The 18,732-nt window shown below is 44.4% G+C and overlaps 1 protein-coding gene across 4 annotated transcripts in view; it reads right to left on the reverse strand.

Annotated features, from left to right (window-relative positions):
• NSD2 (nuclear receptor binding SET domain protein 2) overlaps positions 1-18,732 on the reverse strand; it is a 114,701-nt gene that overhangs the window by 31,025 nt on the left and 64,944 nt on the right. For 2 of the 4 annotated variants that reach the window (XM_023206776.2, XM_023206778.1), the window contains 3 exons: positions 15,190-15,308; positions 11,769-11,850; positions 10,506-10,630 (listed from right to left, as the gene is read on the reverse strand). In XM_023206776.2, the coding sequence (XP_023062544.1) occupies positions 10,506-10,630; positions 11,769-11,850; positions 15,190-15,308 (326 nt within the window). Of the gene's footprint in view, positions 1-1,460; positions 7,945-10,505; positions 10,631-11,768; positions 11,851-15,189; positions 15,309-18,732 lie in introns of those variants that run through there. The other 2 variants (XM_023206779.1, XM_023206777.1) reach the window with 2 other exon arrangements.

Here is an 18,732-nt window from a genome sequence, read left to right on the forward strand (position 1 = left end):
TCTGTCTCTGTCTCCCCTTCATTTAACAGAAATCACCGAAGACCCGGCTGAAGCCTCACCCTCATGAACACAGCGTTTCACCCTCACCTGACAAGCAACATCAACAAATGTTTAAATGAATAAAATAGAGAATCTTCTTGTCTGTCAAATCAAGTGTTTTAAAAATTTGGTTTTTATTTGATGTTAGGTAAGTGAGTGTTGAACACTGAATTTTGGAGATGAAACAGAGCAAAAGCATAAACTACATTTCCTGTACACCTCAATCATCACAAAAACAAGTAATTATGTTATCGGCTTGCTGTTTGCCAATGAATACAAAGTTAGAAATTGGAATTGGGCCACATTAAAAAATAAAAGCCAACCCCACCAGGGACTCTGAGCAATCCTGTGACCTTATCAATGAGCTTTTCCACATTTAGCTGACATTACAGGGAGCGATGGAAAAAAAACAAATTAAAAACAAACACAGAAGTGTTTGCTGACTTCAGATTAATGTTAGAGTGGGCTTTTTTTTCCCCCTCCAGACGGAGTCTTGCTCTGTTGCCCAGGCTGGAGTATAGTGGTGCAATCTCAGCTCACTGCAACCTCCGCCTCCTGGGTTCAAACGATTCTCCTGCCTCAGCCTCCTGAGTAGCTGGGACTACAGGCGCCTACCAACAAGCCTGGCTAACTTTTTTGTATTTTGAGTAGAGATGGGGTTTCACCATGTTGGCCAGGCTGATCTTGATCTGCTGACCTTGTGATCCACCTGCCTTGGCCTCCCAAGGTGCTGGGATTACAGGCGTGAGCCACCGCGCCCAGCCAAAGTGGGCTTTTTCCAAGGGCTTCCGTCAGCTCTGACTGGTGACTGTGGGTGGTGACAGATGTGAGCCGCTCTTCTCGTCTCACTAGATACATCTCCTGACAGCACAAAGTCTAAAGAAAACACGGCCTCTTAATCTTGATTTCCTCATCTTTTCCAGGAAGAGGGACTAGTGTCATGAACACTAATCAAAGCAGTACACATTTTAAGGCTCTGTCACTGTGAGGCTACCAGGAGGGCCCTGAGGGCGTAGCTCACGTCCTGCTCTTTAACACCCACGAAGGGCCACTTGACGTGCTCTGAGTTCAAACCCCAAATTTAACAACCCCTCTGATATGGACTCAGCAGTGGGGACCTGAGCACTTCTGAGATGAGACTGGAGGGGGTGCCAGGGGAGCACAGGGCATCAGGAAGCAGTGGCCACACTGTCTGGGGCCCCACTCAGAGAGTCACCCACACAGGCGCCCAAGCTGACCCATCTGATGGGGGAACCAAGGCCCAGAGAAAGGGGCCTTCTGCATGGCTCAGAGGAGAGAGCCCCAGCGCTATCCACCAACCCCTGCTCTTCCCTTAACGTGGTGGAACAAACTTAAAAAGCTTTAAAAATGAGGAAAAAAATGCATGGAGAGAAAGACAGAAAACACAAAGCAGTCCTGGGTCAGAGGAAGGAACAGCACCTTTTATTTCAGATTTACAGAAAAAGTTAGCACGTTTCCACTTGGAGAGATTTCCTACATTAACAAAGTCTGTTTTGAGGAAATAAACACTGAATACATATTTTGAATGGAAATATATAAATGTTAACGACACACATGAGGCTCATTTCCTGATCAGGGTCTGGGACCCACATACAGAATACAGACCTTACAATAGTACAGTCCATGACACAGATTGTAAAGATTCCGACTTTTTCCCACCACACCCCCTCCCAGCCACTGGACAGACAACTAGCCACAGTCAGGGAGGATCCAATGCTCTCGGCTCGGCAACCACCCGCAAGGAGAGCAAAGTACGAGGGCGTCCCACAGCGAGCCTTACTCCAGCCGCAGGCTCCACCTCCACGCACCAGGTGACGTGACTCACTCGGAGAAGCCATTTGTGGAGGTGGCACATTCACCTGTACGGTCCCAACACAGTCCCAAATCTCAGTCTACAATATCTACGATCTATTCCATATCCAACAGGATGCATTTGGAAAGGAAAACTGCAGGGACTGAGCAGACACAGACTCTGTCAAGAACTTTCCCGTTGCTCCCCACGTCCACCACAGCCATGCTGCGGCACTGAGCTCCGAGCAGCTTAGCTCCTGACTTTTCAAAGTTTTCTTCAGTCTGAAAATACTTTCTCCACTCTCTACTCAGAATAAGATAGTACCAAGTTGCCTATTTGCCTTAGAAATACATTCCTTCAGGGCAGGGAATGCAGTCTCCTTGATCTATTACAAGGACTTTTCAAGATGATATTACCAAACATAATGGAACCTAGTGAACACATTCCAGCCAACTGCTAAAAGCACATGGCCCTTCAGGGTGACCTGTATGAGCCGCAGTCAGATGCCACCTTCTGTGACTGCAAAGCAGTCCCCTACTCTTCAGAGTGGCGTCATACACATTGAGTTTTTAATTTTTTGACAAAACAAATCCCTTCACAACTTGAATACGACATCGTTTTTGAAATACAATTACAGACCTTGAACAATAAATATTTCTATAAACTGACATAATTTTCATGTTGAAGTGATGCTTTTGTAAAGAAGGAAGTTGATGGCGAGAAGTACCTCCACAGTGTTTGCGTTTACAAATGACAACAGCCCTGTGCTCAGCAGATTAAATGAGTGTGAAATCAAGACTAATCTCAAACAGGTCTTCCAAGTTAACAGCACAGTAAAATGTTAGTCAAAATTAGTCACTCATCATCTAAAATACTATAGTTCATAAAATACTATAGTTCATAACAATTTTTATTAAAATGACCCTTCTAGGTTACACAAACTAGAAACTTCCTGGCTACCACTAAATTCTAGGGTCAGGGCTGGGGGTGAGTGAGTCTCTGAGAACAGAGGAAGTGTCCATTCACAGAGCACCGCTGCACACCACAGTCATCTTCTAACCTGCACAGGCTTTTGTACAGCCGTAGCCACACAGCCCCAAGCAGGTGGCAGCAAGGACCAAGTGTCACCTGTGGCCAGAGTGAGGCCAGGTGGCTGCTGTTCCCAATTCAAGGCCTGCCCGTCAAAAGTAAAATGTGTCTAAAATATCCTCTCAACCCAATTTGTCCCACTGTGTCCTGAGCAGTGGCAATCCCACAGGGAGTATGCTGGGGAGGAGTGTCTGGCTGACTGCAGGCAGCAGGCTGTGCACTGTCTGTAAAGGACTTGAGGACAATGACAAAACTGCCCACAATACACGTGCTTCCACTAGCACAGTGCTGAGCAAATCCCCCATCAGCCGGACCAGGACCCCCACCCCTACCTCAGTCGTTTCTTGAAAATACTATAGGCCTGGATGGTCAGCATGCTTCAAAATATTACCCGAGAGTTATATGCAAAAAGGCCAACAACTACAGGTAGGCTAGAAAAAAACATAAATGTGGATCTAACACGTAACCATGGAGTTCAAAGGTAACCAACCAACAAGATGAGGCCTGTTGGGCTGTTGGAGAGACACCCTGCTGTGAGAATGTCCCAAAGGAAGCATGCCCCTTGCTCAGCCAGTAAAGGAATCAGATGAATATAATACAAATAATTTTCTACCTGCTAATGAGTCAATTTGACATCACTGCCAGGTAAATTAGTGGTAATTTCTACTATTCGAGGTAAAACAATAAAAATGGTACCCAAAGTGATCAAAATCAATTTCGTTGACACAAAGCCCTAAAATATGAGTCTGAATATTTCTTTTAAAATAAGCAAGATCCGCCAGGTGCAGTGGCTCATGCCTGTAATCCCAGCATTTTGGGAGGGTGAGGCAGGCAGATCATGAGGTCAGGAGTTCAAGACCAGCCTGGCCAATATGGCGAAACCCTGTCTCCACTAAAAACACAAAACTTAGCCAGGTGTGGTGGTGGCCGCCTATATCCCAGCTACTCGGGAGGCTGAGGCAGAACTGCCAGAACCAAGGAGGCGGAGGTTGCAGTGAGCCGAGATTGTGCTACTTACTTACTGCACTCCAACCTGGGCGACAGAGTGAGACTCCATTTCTAAGTAAATAAATAATAAATAAATAAATGTAAGACCCCCTCCCCTCGCAAATTTTAGAAGCTAATAACAAGCCAATAAAAGCTGTGAGAGTATTTTGAGAAACCTTTTCTAATGATAGTTACTTCAGTTTCTCTGGCAAAAGACTATAATTTAGCTTTATAATCTCAAAGATAAACTGCAAACCTCAGCAATTACTCCGTTTATAGATTTTTTTAAAACTAAGGTGATGAACCTATTGATTTTAAATGCATAAAATGTTATATTTTCACACTAAGTCAAAAGGGCTCTCACCTGGTCTGTATACAAAAGTCTACCTGGTCAGAGGAACCTTTTAAATTTATTAACAATTTAAAAGGGCTAGATATGTTAGAGAAGTGTGTTGTAAGTCAAATGAAAAAGAAATGAAGCAAGCTTGCCAAAGTCAAAATGACCTTATTTTTCATCTACTGCTACCAGACAGGAGCCTCTCCAGTGAGGGGAATCCGTGGCTTTACAGTCCTCCAGGCACGTCTCAGGCCCAGATGCAGTGACTGATGTCAGCCATCAGAGGAGCCTCTGCTGCCAAGGCAACCCTTTCAACTCAACTGGATCAAACGAGCCAAGGACCTTTCCCTCACTTGGAAATGCTTATACTGGCTTCCATGCCAGGACACAGAGGAGGACAGAAGCCCAGCTCACAGCCCTGCTACCACAGGTGCCGCCCACTCACATCAGGCTTCTGGCAAGAGCCCTCTCAGGAGCACTTTCTTATCATCTTAATTTTATATACATCCACAGGCACTTTTTTGGTTTTGGAACTAGATGCTAATTTATAATCTTACTTTTCTTTTTTAAACATTTCTGTGACAGACTCAGCACTTGTTCTGGCAGCCTCACACACACCTCTGGGCACAAACCGTGGGCAAGAAAGGCCAGGGCCAGGGCTAGGGCAGCACGGGAGCAGCAAATTTGCTCCTGACAGCATGGCTCTCGCACAGCATCCTCCCTCCTTTCCTCTGGTGTGCTCAGCTCTTAAAGTCTCCAGCTACATGAAACTCTCCAAAGGCCCGTCTTCCCACCCCACCCGTGTCTTGCTCCACAGTCCCTGAGCACCCCATTTTAAATCTACCTAGGCTTCTGTGTGAAGTGCTTAAACAAAACACACAAAATCAGATCCCCTAGAGCTGCGGGGACCCCTCGGAGACCCTCTAAGCACCACTCCACCCACTCAAGAAGCAGCAGTGGGACAGAGGACCCCCGGACTCCTGTCCGAGGACTCTGCTCATCACACACAGTCACCCTGTGCCTTTCACCACATGAAAGATTGTATGTCATGAAACCTCGCTTAAGTTTCCTGCTGGTTTTAAGGAACAGTGTCTTAAAAACACTGGAGCTGTTTCTAGTTGGGAGATACAGGTATAAGAGATAAAATGTATACTCAAGACAGCACTGAGATGCAACTACACCTAGAGTCCGTATGACTGAAAAAAAGACATTTAATTTTTGCATCAACACTGAGGAACGGCCCACAGATCCATCTAGAGCAGGTGGGGCAATTTTAGAAGCAGATATAGAAAGGCTTGATGGCCCAGTGGCTCTCAGATCAGTCTTAGAAAAACAATTCAGGACCTCTATTGCCAATACGTGCACTACCTCAAGATGCCACCCTATTACAATGGAGTACTTACATTTTTAGAACAGCTACAATCTAACCTTCTATATATTCTGACAAGTTTTCACCTCTTGTGAATGCCTCAAGTTTTACACTAGAGAGCCACCTCCCCTTGCCAGGCACAGACATGGTGTGGTGTCCGAAGTGAGTCAAATGGGACTAAAATGGTTCCATGTATAACAACCAAACTTCATCTCAACAACCGGCAATTCAAATGTCTTAAGGCTAGAATGTATCACCATTATTTTGAGGTTCTTATGAAATGAAGGAATTCCATGTTAAATTAGTAGCATAATGAATTTCTGTACTCTTGGTAAGCCAATGGTCCTCCCTAAGTTCTTTTAAACAAGAGCTCTTTCCAGCCACCTCCTTCGGGAAACCAGGAGATGGCCCTCTCGGAAAACTCCGCTCCTCTATGACGAGCCCACTCCTGGCATCTGAAGTGGGGCAGTGCTGCCACACATGGGACTGTCCTTCTCACTGCAGAGTGCTGAGTTCACTAACCCCCACCCACCTTCTCAATGTCCCCAGGGAACGATGTCACCTCCCGCTGAGAAACACTGTCATTCCCGTCCATGGTCCCTGTGTGCTCCTTGGGTATTCAGTTGATGCCGATGTCATGCTGCTCTTTGGACACCATTTGGTCATTTGCAGGGTTTCACTTTCTCCATAATAGAGAGGGAGCACCAACACATTGGCTGACTTCGAATGCATCTATCAGTTATGGGCTAGCTGGCTGGTCACCCACGCAAAATTCATCATGCTGTAATTTCAAATGAAATAACCTTCATTTTCACCAAAAGCCTTTCAGGGTAGAGTCTTTACTTTGGGTGACTGCTTACTGAACCAGAGCCATTTTTATACCATCTTTTTCTCCCCATCTTTAAATTTCATGGTTTTTTTTGAGATTTTTAATTTTACTCCTGAGCTTTTTCATGTCCTTTGGAGTAACACAGCTGAGATTGCTCCTAGGCCACATTTGGGGCTATGTATCCTGCAACATTTGAGCAGAGCCAATAGAGCGACCCAACCAGCCCTCAGCCCTACAGTCCAGCACCCTAAAGCGCCACACACACAAATCCAGTGTTCTGCCACTTCTAGGTTTATTTCATCCTCGCATGCATAATGCAGTCAAGAGGACCACTGTTCATGCCAAAGCAAAATTTATGCTTTTGGATAAAAATAGAATGATGGTGATTTTATCATTTTTATTATTATAACCATTATTACTGTCACAACAGGAAACCATGGAGTCCTGGCCAGGCACCCTAAGCATCTTACATGCGTTACATTACTTACTGGTTTACAACAAAATATTAGTCAGAAACGTTCATTAAAGATAAAACACAGCCAAAGAATCTGCTGGGAATGAACTGTGGGCTACTCGCATGGTACTGTGAATAGTACACCTTCTGCTTTGATGAGCTGAAGGGCAAGTAAGCCTTTTCCTTGCCATGCAAAAATGCGGACACCTGGGGCAGGACACCAGGCTGATCCCCTACATTAAGACAATGAAACATGAGGGCTGATGCTCTACAGAAGCAACTGATGCAGCAGTTGGTGTAAATAACCTGATTACAGTATCCCCTCGGTCCGGGGCCTTGGATCAAAAGGGTTAAATGGTTCACAACAATACTGCAAATGATATTTTTTTCTAAAAATTTACTGTATCTAGTGTCATAATAAAACTGTTTAGTAAAAAAGGATAGAATCAAAACTCTTTCTGACTCTTATGTTGGAAATTAGTGTAGTATCTACAATACTGAACATATCTCATTGGCAATAAGAACAGCTGATGAGGACTCCTCCTAACATGTGCTGTTAGTTTGTTTCTGAGGGTACCGACGCTGCTATTTTCCACAAAAATCCAGTGAGTTAAAAACTAGAGGAGAAGCGACTCTAAGAGGGCCACCTGTTCCGTGCAAGGCCCTGCTGCAGCTCTGGACAGCCCCCAACTAAAGGGCCTGCCTTTCAACTTGAAATCTACATGGACCACTGGAATATGAACGTGTTTCTATTATGAGATGAATGTGATTGATTAAATGGCCTTGATTAGGTATCTTACCTTGGTCTTAAAATTTGTTATCTGTTTTCTTCATTGTATGTGTTTATTAATACCAGTAAAAACAGATTATCACACATCTTCCATAAAATGATTGTGATAGAAATGTCACTGAGTGTGTACGATGATACGCCACCTGCAGCAGCATCCTGGAATATTACATCATTCTAAGTGCAGTACAGGGCAGCTGGGTTCAAATCCAACTTGACTGGTGTGGGCTCCCACAAAAGCTGTTACCAGTGAAGGCGAAAAAAATAAGAATTTGCTCTACTAAAGGAATAAAAAATGAAGTTACAAAACACTTAAATCACATTAATTCCTTCACAGGCCTTTGTCATGCAAGTGTGTAATTTTAATCTATTCTCTTCCTCAGGGTGATGTAGTACCATGTAATAATTATTCCAATAAAAATTTTTATCACATATACCTTTTTCAAGAAGAATTTAAACTATAACATGACCTAAAGTGTTCTGAAATATCAACCCTATGAAAGTACCTTATTTCAAACAAATGTGATGAAAGGGAGGAAATATAAACATGCAAAGGGGGTGTGACCCAAATGGGTGTGTGTCAGTGTAGACCTCAAACAGCAATTCTCATGGTCACCTAACTCATATCAGAATCAGGCCCAGCAGTCAACAGAGTGTTTTTTATAACACTACACTTTGCCTCATATGCTAACAGGCATTCAATATTGGAAACATCACAAACATTTACTGTAGTTCAGTCGCGTTAATACATAATAGACAAGTTTATTTGTTCACCTAAAGTTGTTTTAACAGCATAATTCTATAAAAATGAACACTAATGGAAGATTTATCTAAGCCATACAAAAGTAGCTTAATGGAAAAGACCCAGTAATTTAAATGTTTTCATATAAGGAACATGATGCACACTATGGGATCTACGCATCACCTTCAAAATGCAGGAAGGTGCATTGATTTCACATATTTAATGTATTATATAAATGTATTTAACAACCTATCAACTTCTGACATTCTAAAGAATTAAAAGTTAAGTCTAATGATGATAAAATGTTTCATCTAAGTCTTCTCAAGGTCAGAACAACTGCCTAGGCCAGGGAGACTGAGCTCCCCTGACTCATGGGCAGGCCTCAACCCCTGCTGCACTAGCCTCATGCATGACTCTAAATCAAAGTCTTCGACATACATGACTTAGGATTAGGAATAACAGACAAGATTTCAGCAGGCTCCATGTTCTCTCTATTGTACCTGACAACAGTATAAGCAACAACTCAAGTGAATAACTGGACCAAAATTATGGTAACAGAAAAACTCATTAAAAATGTTGTTTAAAGCAAAAATCTCAACTTAAGTGAAAAATGTTTAATATTCTTCTTTGGAACTGTAAATGACCTTTCATTTAATTTTCTAGGATTTTAACTCAAACTTGGACAGAAAGAAAGGAAAAATAATTTGTATAAAATTTGCCTTTCCATATTTCAGTAAGCTCCTAGATGTTTCAGTTAATAATTCTTACTGCATTTTCTCCAGTGTGTCCCAACATCACAAATGCTTAGTTATCTACATGTATCAAACTGTAAACCAGCCCCCCAGTCCCACCATCCGTGAGCAGATCTCAACCACTACTGAGTTGGTTTGAGTCACTGCAGAAAATCCCACTCGGAGGAGTGGTCACTATCTGCACCACCACGAAGGATTCAGAGCGGCAAGCCGCAGAGCTCTCTGAGGCCCGCACAGGCTGCCCAGGTCCCTGACCTTCCTGCACTGGAAGGCCCACCCTCCTCTAACGAGTGGAAACAACTGAGGCACACCCCATCCTTCCTGGGGACCTCAGCAGGGACCTGGTCAGAAGTGCCGCCTTCTGACTCAGCACGAGTAAGGGGCCTGTCCAGCCCTTGCCTCACTACCCTGTTCCAAAAGGGCCCCCAGTTATCATCTCCTCATAAATATGACAAAAACAGGACCCATGTCTACAATGAGAAAATCAGCATCACAGAGAACCAAATAACAAGAAATTAAAACTCCAAAGCTCTATGAAGGTGATCCCTAAAAATCAGGAAACCAAAACTACCTCTGAACAAAAAAGTGTCAACCTACATTCTGTGGCTATGTTTTGTTTTTGGCAACAGCAAAAGTTTTAGGTTTGATAATAAAGTCTAAGTGTCATGTTACAATGATGGCAGGCAGCAGTCTCAAATAGCTTTATTTTGCTATCATATACTTTGCAAGTCCAGAACACACAAATCATATTACAGTGGTAGTTCTGACTCACCTCAACACTCAAGTAACTAAAAATGTGCCAGAATTTAAAGGATCAAAGCCATGAAATGTATGAGAACAAAGAAATCTTTGGCTTCCTCCATGAGCCTAGGTCTGGAAGCAACAGGAATCAGGTGTGGTGTGTGAGTCGCCCTCCACCCCACTCAGTATGTCAGCTCAACTGACACTGTGCCCTTTCAGAACCAACGTAGACTTACTTCCATGTGAACTCTTACAGTGTGAGGGCTACACAGAACACAACATTCTTAAGACAGATTTTAAGAACTATGAAACTGCATCAAGACTGAAGTATATCTGTACATGTACACACTGTGTGCGTGTGTATAAAAAGTGCTCAAATAAACTAACATAGTGCACTGTTTGTCCATGTCATGAATGTGAGATAGCCAAGAGGCCCTAAAGCATCTGCACTGGCAGTGAGCACCAATGCTGCACTTATGAAGTCTGAGTGTTACTCACACTGCAGCGTGGGCAGCTAAACGGCCTTCATACCAATGCCATGGTTACTGTTATTATTATTATTTTACCTCATTCTCAGTTAAGGATGCAGAAGGAGATGAACTTTTGCTAAACCCAAGAGCTGAAGATGCTGCCGTGGAAGCCCGATTTCGCTTCTTCAGTGGTTTGCATGCATCAGACAGATTTTTCGTTGCTGTAAAATAATTTTGGTTTGTAAAGTTTCAAATCATAAACCCTTAATCTTTTTACTGCTTTAAAATTGCCCCTCAAGTAAGTGAAGTTGTAAACATGAATCTTCTGGATTCCTTTGTCCTTCTGGTTTTTTATCATGGAAAAAATCTGAACATAAACAAAAGCAGACAAACTGTACAATGAACCCCATGTCCTCACTACTTGGCCCCCAAAAACATCAAGCTGGGGCCAGCACGGCTCTATCCATATCTGGTTCCATGTCCCCCTGCCAGATTATTCTGAAGGAAATCCCAGACATATCATTTCATCTATAAAAAGTTTAGCACAAATCTCTAACCCTAAAGTCTTACATATAACCAACCACACTACTCTCATGCTTAAAAGTAACCATGCTCTTAAGTCATCAGCTAGTGTTCAAATGTCCAATTGCTCACAAATGTTTAAAAAAAAAAAAAAAAAAAGAGTCTGTTTAACCGATTTTTAAAAGCCAGTCCAGCACCTCATGCAAAACAAGAAAAACAGAGCCATTCCCAATCCCCTCTCACTCTCCTCCCCCTCAGGGTTTTGTTTTCCTTTTAATTAAGAGTTGGAGAAGGTATGACTTCTTCAATAAGGGATCAAACAGGTATTTCAAAAAGATACCTAAAAGGTAAAATGAAGTGTAATTTCCCCTCTTATTTTTTGGCAGTTATTTTTCATATATGTTTTAAGCTAGTTTCTTTAGCATGTGAAATATAAATAATGAGCCCTTACTGTTAGCTTACATGCAGAGGGTCAGGATACTGAAGGGTGACAGAATCTACAGTAGCCCACTGGCACCATCAAGTAAGAAACCTGAAAATTTCTGGTTGAAATCACTTTTCTAGTAAAATTTCAAAGTGAAAATAATAGAGCCAAGTAAAAAGTAACTTCAATAAAATTTAGCCAAACCCTTCAAAACAACATACACATTAAAACAGTTTATTTTTCAACTGCAAGAGAACCTCCCTTCCTTTTCACTCCTAGCTTAATTGTGGATTCCTCCCCTGCCTTGTTCCCCTTCACCAGCCCCGGCCTTCCCCTTTCACACACTCAGCCCACCCACCCAGCCCAGCCTGGGCACCCAGAAGCCAAGAAGGAAAGGGCGCTGACCACATTACCTGCCTGGCTCTTGAGCGAGGAGGCTGCCTCCATGGCCTTGTAAGAGCTTGTTCTGGCCGTTTTGTCAGTGATTGTGTCTCTCTATTATTTAAAAAAAAAAAAAAAAAAAAAAAAAGGAAAAAAAGAAAAAGAACAACAAAAGGAAAAGAAAGGAAAAAATCTCCTCATGTGAATGAACACAGGTTGCTGAAAAGTTTCGTGGCAGAAACTTCTTCCTTTGGAAATGTGTTCCACACACAAGTCATCCGTGGTTGCCCAATCTCAGACTTTTTTTCACAATCTGGACTGATTCTTTCTTCGCACCTCCCACTCTCGCATCTGTCAGGAGGGCGAGGTGGGTGGGGCCACGCCAAGACCTGCTGCAGTCATGTGGTTAAGACACCTGATACAAGTCGTATTTAACATGCACCTAGACTCTCCACTGAACCCAGAGCAGAGCATGAACATGAGAAAAACTGATCCTTCCATTCAAGAGGTGCCCAATCAAGTTAGACTCAGCCCTGCTAAGTCAGGACCAACATTACTAGTATCACTACACTGAGGATTTCCAGTTTTTAGACAAACTCCCGATACACCTAATGAACAAGGATCATCAGTAAAATATGTCACAACTGAGAAAAGCAAAAAAAGGGAGAAATGATCATGAAGCTTTTATCGAGGGCTGAGATTCTGAAGGGTGTGGCTGAAAAATGCCCTGTCCCCAGAGCCCTAAAGCAGTGCTGCCCAGGGAACGACTTGCCACTCCTGCACTCATACCCAATCTCACCCACCTGCCTGGAACCAGAGCTGGTAAGACAGGATGCAGTGGTGTGGAGTCCAGAGGATCATGCACAAGGTGACAGGAGAATGCACTTGAGACGGTGCCCAGCATGTCAGAAGTGCTCAGTGCACATTGGGTGTCATATGTGGTTTGGATCAGGTTTATAAAACGCAAATCTGAAGAGACACCACTACTTCTTTTTATCATGTGCTATCTCCTGAGATAGTAGCTAATAAAACATTCCTAGCCACTTAATGTGAATTTTAGTATTTTGAGTTTCCAGGGTCATGTATTTTTTAGGTATACTATTTACATAAATATTTCAAAGCAACCAGTTTCAGTATGATTGCCAGCAAAGGGCTACTTTAATAGAAGGTAACCTGGTCAGCCGCAGTGGCTCACACCTATAATCCCAGCACTTTGGGAGGCCGAGGCAGGTGGATCACTTGAGGTCAGGAGGTTGAGACCAGCCTGGCCAACATGGTGAAACCCCATCTCTACTCAAAATACAAAAAAATTAGCTGGACATGGTGGCATGCACCTGTAATCCCAGCTACTCAGGAGGCTGAGGCACGAGAAGCACTTGAATCCAGGAGGTGGAGGTTGCAGTGAGCTGAGATTGCACCACTGCACTCCAGCCTGGGTGACAAAGTGAGACTCCCTCTCAAAAAAAAAAAAAAAAAAAAAACTTAGGCGACCAGAGCAAATATTAAGTGCACGCTTCCTGGTAACTATAAACCTTAATGACTACAGGTGAATCTGACCCAGCTTACTGCTGAACACTTGCTCGCTCAGCAACCTCACCTGATGGCAGGTGCCCCAGAAGAATGTTCTGTCGGCCAGAAAAATGGGGCAGGGCCTGCCTGCTCCTCTCAACTATAAACACGAGTTTAAAGAAATAAGATGAATGATATGGTGTCCACATATTTACACCTTAGCAATGTGAGATTTATTTTCCATTCTTTGGAATAAAAAGAACATTTTAATTTAGATCAGTGAAAGACAGAATGAAGCTTTACTCAAAATCACAAATATACAACTACTCTGTCAGAACTTTTTTTTTTTTTTTTTTGAGACGGAGTCTCCTTCTGTCATGCAGGCTAGAGTGCAGTGGCGTGATCTTGGCTCACTGCAACCTCCGCCTCCCAGGTTCAAGTGATTTTCATGCCTCAGCCTCCTGAGTAGCTGAGATTACAGGCATGTGCAACCACACCTGGCTAATTTTTGTATTTTTAGTAGAGATGGCGTTTCACCATGTTGGCCAGACTGGTCTCAAACTCCTGACCTCAGGTGATCCACCTGCCTCGGCCTCCCAAAGTGCTGGGATTACAGGGGTGAGCCACCACACCCGGCCAGAACTACTATCAAATAAAATAGAAATTCAAAGTACTAAGTCTAATTAAAGTCTCAGTTCATGAAAAAGTTAACTGGACGGACATCTGAGACAGCTGAAATGAATGGTACTACTTCATACACGGAAAAGGGCTCACGTCTTCTACATGCATGGCACTATATGCTAGACAGGATAACCCAGCGCCTGCTTGGTTGGTCTCACTCCCCTGCAGGCACCAGGCAAACTGTGCCCCTGGACACACACTGGCAGTAAGCGAGGAGCACAAGGACCAGGGGCTGGCTTTGTAGCTACGCTGCCCTTTTCCTGCACAGCTGTTTAGTATTCCCATTCAGTAAACAATAACATGAATTACTAATGAACTAAACGAGTCTATAAAATCTAGGTTCATTGCCTTTAATGAATTGTTGACTTTTTACTGACATGTAACACGTATCCTTAATGGATGTTCATGCCAGTTCATTACTTACATCCTGAATAATAAGCCCTATAGAGAGGTTATGGTGTTTGGGGTTTTGTTGTTTTTTTTTGAGATAGAATCTTGCTGTGTCGCCCAGGCTGGAGTGCAGTGGCGTGATCTCAGCTCACAGCAACCTCTGCCTGTCAGGTTCAAGTGATTCTCCTGCCTCAGCCTCCTGAGTAGCTGGCATTACAGGCACATGCCACCATGCCCGGCTAATTTTTTGTATTTTCTTTTTTTTTTTTTTCGAGACAGAGTCTCGCTCTGTCGCCCAGGCTGGAGTGCAGTGGCGCAATCTTGGCTCACTGCAAGCTCTGCCTCCCAGGTTCACGCTATTCTCCTGCCTCAGCCTCCCAAGTAGCTGGGACTACAGGCGCCTGCCACTACACCCGGCTAATTTTTTGTATTTTTAGTAGAGACAGGGTTTCACCATGTTTGCCAGGCTGGTCTTGATCTCCTGACCTCATGATCCGCCCGCCTCGGTCTCCCAAAGTGCTGGGATTACAGACATGAGCCACCACACCTGGCCAAAGAGGTCATTTTTAATGACAATTTTGTCCAATCTAAAAAACAAGTATTACTCAAAGCATTTGGATGTCTGTTTTCTTGGAAAGCAACGTATCATCAGTTTCTGTGATAACACCCCTGGCGGGTAAGAACTTGCTTTCTTAAGCAGCCTTTCTCAATGGGATTCTGTGAGCAATGCAAGCCTTCTGCTGAGTACCAGCCTGAGAGGAGCTGAGTGCACCGCCACCCACATCTCACATGTGCTCCCATGCAGGGAAAAAGTGGCACCAAGAGTCCCGCAGCATACACTCTGACAGGTCGGCAAACCTGGAACACAATTACCTTCCGAAGACTGTGCTTGTCTGTCCTGAGTCTTTTCCTGGGCGTGTCCTCAACTTCAACATCTTCTGTAGGGTCCTGTGTCCTCTTTGTGTGGTTTCTTTTTTTCCCATTTACGTTACCTGGAATGAGGGATGGGGAAAACGTAGATGAAAACCACTCCAAAAACTGCCTTCGAAGCACTGTGAGAACATACCCAGGGCATTCAACATATAGATCCAGCATGATGTGTTTCCTGTAACCCTGCTGATTTCCAGGGCTTATGTCTTACAGATCAAATCTCTTTACAACAAAAAAACTGGCGACTGTATCTAACCTTAGAGATTACATTCAGCTCACTTTGGCCTCCCAAAGTGCCAGAATTATAAGCACTAGCCATCCTGCCTGGCCAAGGATTCCAAAGATTGCTTTCTTTTTTTTTTAAGATGGTGTCTTCCTGTGTTCCCCAGGCTGAAGTGCAGTGGCGTGATCTCAGTTCACTGACACCTCCCCTTCCTGGGTTCAAGCGATTCTCCTGCCTCAGCCTCCCGAGTAGCTGGGACAATAGGCGCGCACTACCACACCCAGCAAATTTTTTGTATTTTTAGTAGACAGGGGGTTTCACCATATTGGCCAGGATGGTCTCGATCTCTTGATCTCGTGATCTGCCCACCTCGGCCTCCCAAAGTGCTAGGATTACAGGTATGAGCCACTGCACCTGGACAGGACTGCTTTTCTTATTCAGCAATTCCCCCAAGGCTACCACAGTGCCCAGGACAGGGGTGTAATAAATGGTTTTCAAATATCAGACTTACATTTTATCTACAAAACTGCTTATCTGAACCTTTGTAAACAAACCTGAGCACACAGCAAGTATGCAATATATTTTTGTCCAATTAGTGACTCACCTTACCCTAAAAGACTTCCAGAATTTTCTTTTTTATTTTTATATTTATTTTTTTAAAGATAGAGACAGGATCTCACTACGTTGCCCAGGTTGGTCTTGAACTCCTGGCTTCAAGTGATCATCCCACCTCGGCCTCCCAAAGTGTTGTGATTATAAGTGTGAGCCATCTGGCCAGGTGGGGTGGCTCATGCCTGTAATCCCAGCACTTTGGGAGGCCAAGGTGGGTGGACCACCTGAGGTCGGGAGTTTGAGACCAGCCTGACCAACATGGAGAAACCCCGTCTCTACTAAAAACACAAAATTAGCCGGGCATGGTGGCACACACATGCCTGTAATCTCAGCTACTCGGGAGGCTAAGGCAGAAGAATCACTTGAACCCAGGAGGTGGAGGTTGCAGTGAGCCAAGATCGTGCCATTGTACTCCAGCCTGGGCAGTAAGAATGAAACTCCGTCTTAAAAAAAAAAAAAAAAAAATTTCCTTACTAACATTCAAAGACTTGTGGAATTTAGGTTGAACTTTAAAAAAAAAAAAACACTTGCTACTTTTTAAACATTTCCTTAAAGAACCACGTTAAGTAGTAACACTTCATTTATATATGCAAATTAATGGTTTCCTCCACGTTTGCTCAGCTGTGTCATGTGTTAGGTGTTCCCAGGAATAGCCACTAATCCAAGACCTAAGGCATCCAAACAACACTGACCTAAGACAGTAAGGTGTGAAATAAGAGTGCAAATTCTAGATAGATGATTAATTTCAACATGCCAACGTTTATTTTAAATACAAATCCAATATTTTCATTTGCATGACTGCTTTACAGAGAGGTTCAGGGTTTTTATTAATGGACTCTTCATAAAACATCTTGCAGAAGGACACTGTTGCCCTGAAGGACACTGTCACCCTCAAGCCTCACTACTGTTGGGACAGAAGACACCAGCAAAAGAGCACTCAGCTCCACAGGGTCCAGCAAGGCCTCAGGTGGAGTTACAAGTAAGTGCCCATGCCCTGGTGCCAATGCTTTCACAGAGCCTCACCTCGGGTCTAGGCCAATGCAAAAGAAGAGTCAGCAGCCAGAGCATGGGGGCCCTTACCAGCTGCAGTTCCAGCCTGGCGTGATGGGGGTCAGCTAAGCAGCCCTCATGAAAGCTCCACTCCTGGCCACACCACTGCAGGCTGGTGTAAAGGCAGCCTGAGGAAGAAGCCCGTGGAATGGTCCGCAGCAGGACCTGCTCAGCCACTGCCAAGCGTAGGCACCATACAGCACAGTCAGCCAAACTCTCGAGGACCCCTTCAGGCAGGTCTGCCTTCAGAACACCCGTTCATGAGCACAACGCCAGCCCCACACCTCTGGTTTCCCACAGGCGAGGTCCTTGACACAGCACCTCCTAAGCACCTCTCCATTCATCCAGGATGAGGCAGCAGCAGCCATTTCTCACAGAAATAAGCAACAATCCATCTGTATGGATTTTTGGGGTTTTTTTTTTTTTTTTTTTTTTTTTTTGAGATGGAGTTTCGCTCTTGTTGTCCAGGCTGGAATCCAATGGCACCATCTCGGCTCACTGCAATCTCCACTTCCCAGGTTCAAGCGATTCTCCTGCCTCAGCCTCCCAAGTAGCTGGGATTACAGGCATGTGCCAGCATGCCCGGGTAATTTTGTATTTTTAATAGAGATGGGGTTTATCCATGCTGGTCAGGTTGGTCTCGAACTCCCGACCTCAGGTGATCCGCCCACCTCGGCCACCCAAAGTGCTGGGATTACAGGCACGAGCCACTGCGCTTGGCTGGATTTTTTTTTTTTTTGAGACTGAGTCTTGCTCTGTCGCCCAGGCTGGAGTGCAGTGGCGTGATCTTGCCTCACTGCAACCTCTGCCTCCTGGGTTCAAGAGATTCTCGTGCCTCAGCCTCCCGAGTAGCTGGGATTACAGGTATGCGCCACCACGCCTGGCTAATTTTTTTGTATTTTTAGTAGAGATGGGGTTTCACCACGTGGGCCAGGCTGGTCTTGGATTCCTGGCCTTAAGTGATCCACCCACCTTGGCCTCCAAAAGTGCTGGGATTACAGGTATGAGCCACCATGCCCAGACATTTGTGTAGATTTCTAACACTGAGGCCATGGGTGCGTGACAAAGATGTGGTGTGCCATCTTAGTTGTTAGCACCAGGGTCACTTGAGAGTCAGGATTAAAGGGCACCCAAGAACCTGCACACACCTGACACACAATGTGGGTAGAAACTCATCTGTCACTTCTATCCACTAAGCAGTCAGTAAAATATAACACAATCAAATTTATGCTTACACTTTGAGGGTAAGCTGAATCTGGCTTCAGGAAGAGCCGGCTCATTTTTAAATAAGCCAGTCATTTAAAGGGAACATGTCGGCCGGGCGCGGTGGCTCAAGCCTGTAATCCCAGCACTTTGGGAGGCTGAGACGGGTGGATCACGAGGTCAGGAGATCGAGACCATCCTGGTCTACACAGTGAAACCCCGTCTCTACTAAAAAATACAAAAAACTAGCCGGGCGAGATGGCGGGCGCCTGTAGTCCCAGCTACTCGGGAGGCTGAGGCAGGAGAATGGCGTAAACCCAGGAGGCGGAGCTTGCAGTGAGCCGAGATCACGCCACTGCACTCCAGCCTGGGCGACAGAGCGAGACTCTGTCTCAAAA

The sequence above is a fragment of the Piliocolobus tephrosceles genome, chromosome 3, assembly GCF_002776525.5.
Source record: "Piliocolobus tephrosceles isolate RC106 chromosome 3, ASM277652v3, whole genome shotgun sequence".
NCBI lineage: Eukaryota > Metazoa > Chordata > Mammalia > Primates > Cercopithecidae > Piliocolobus > Piliocolobus tephrosceles.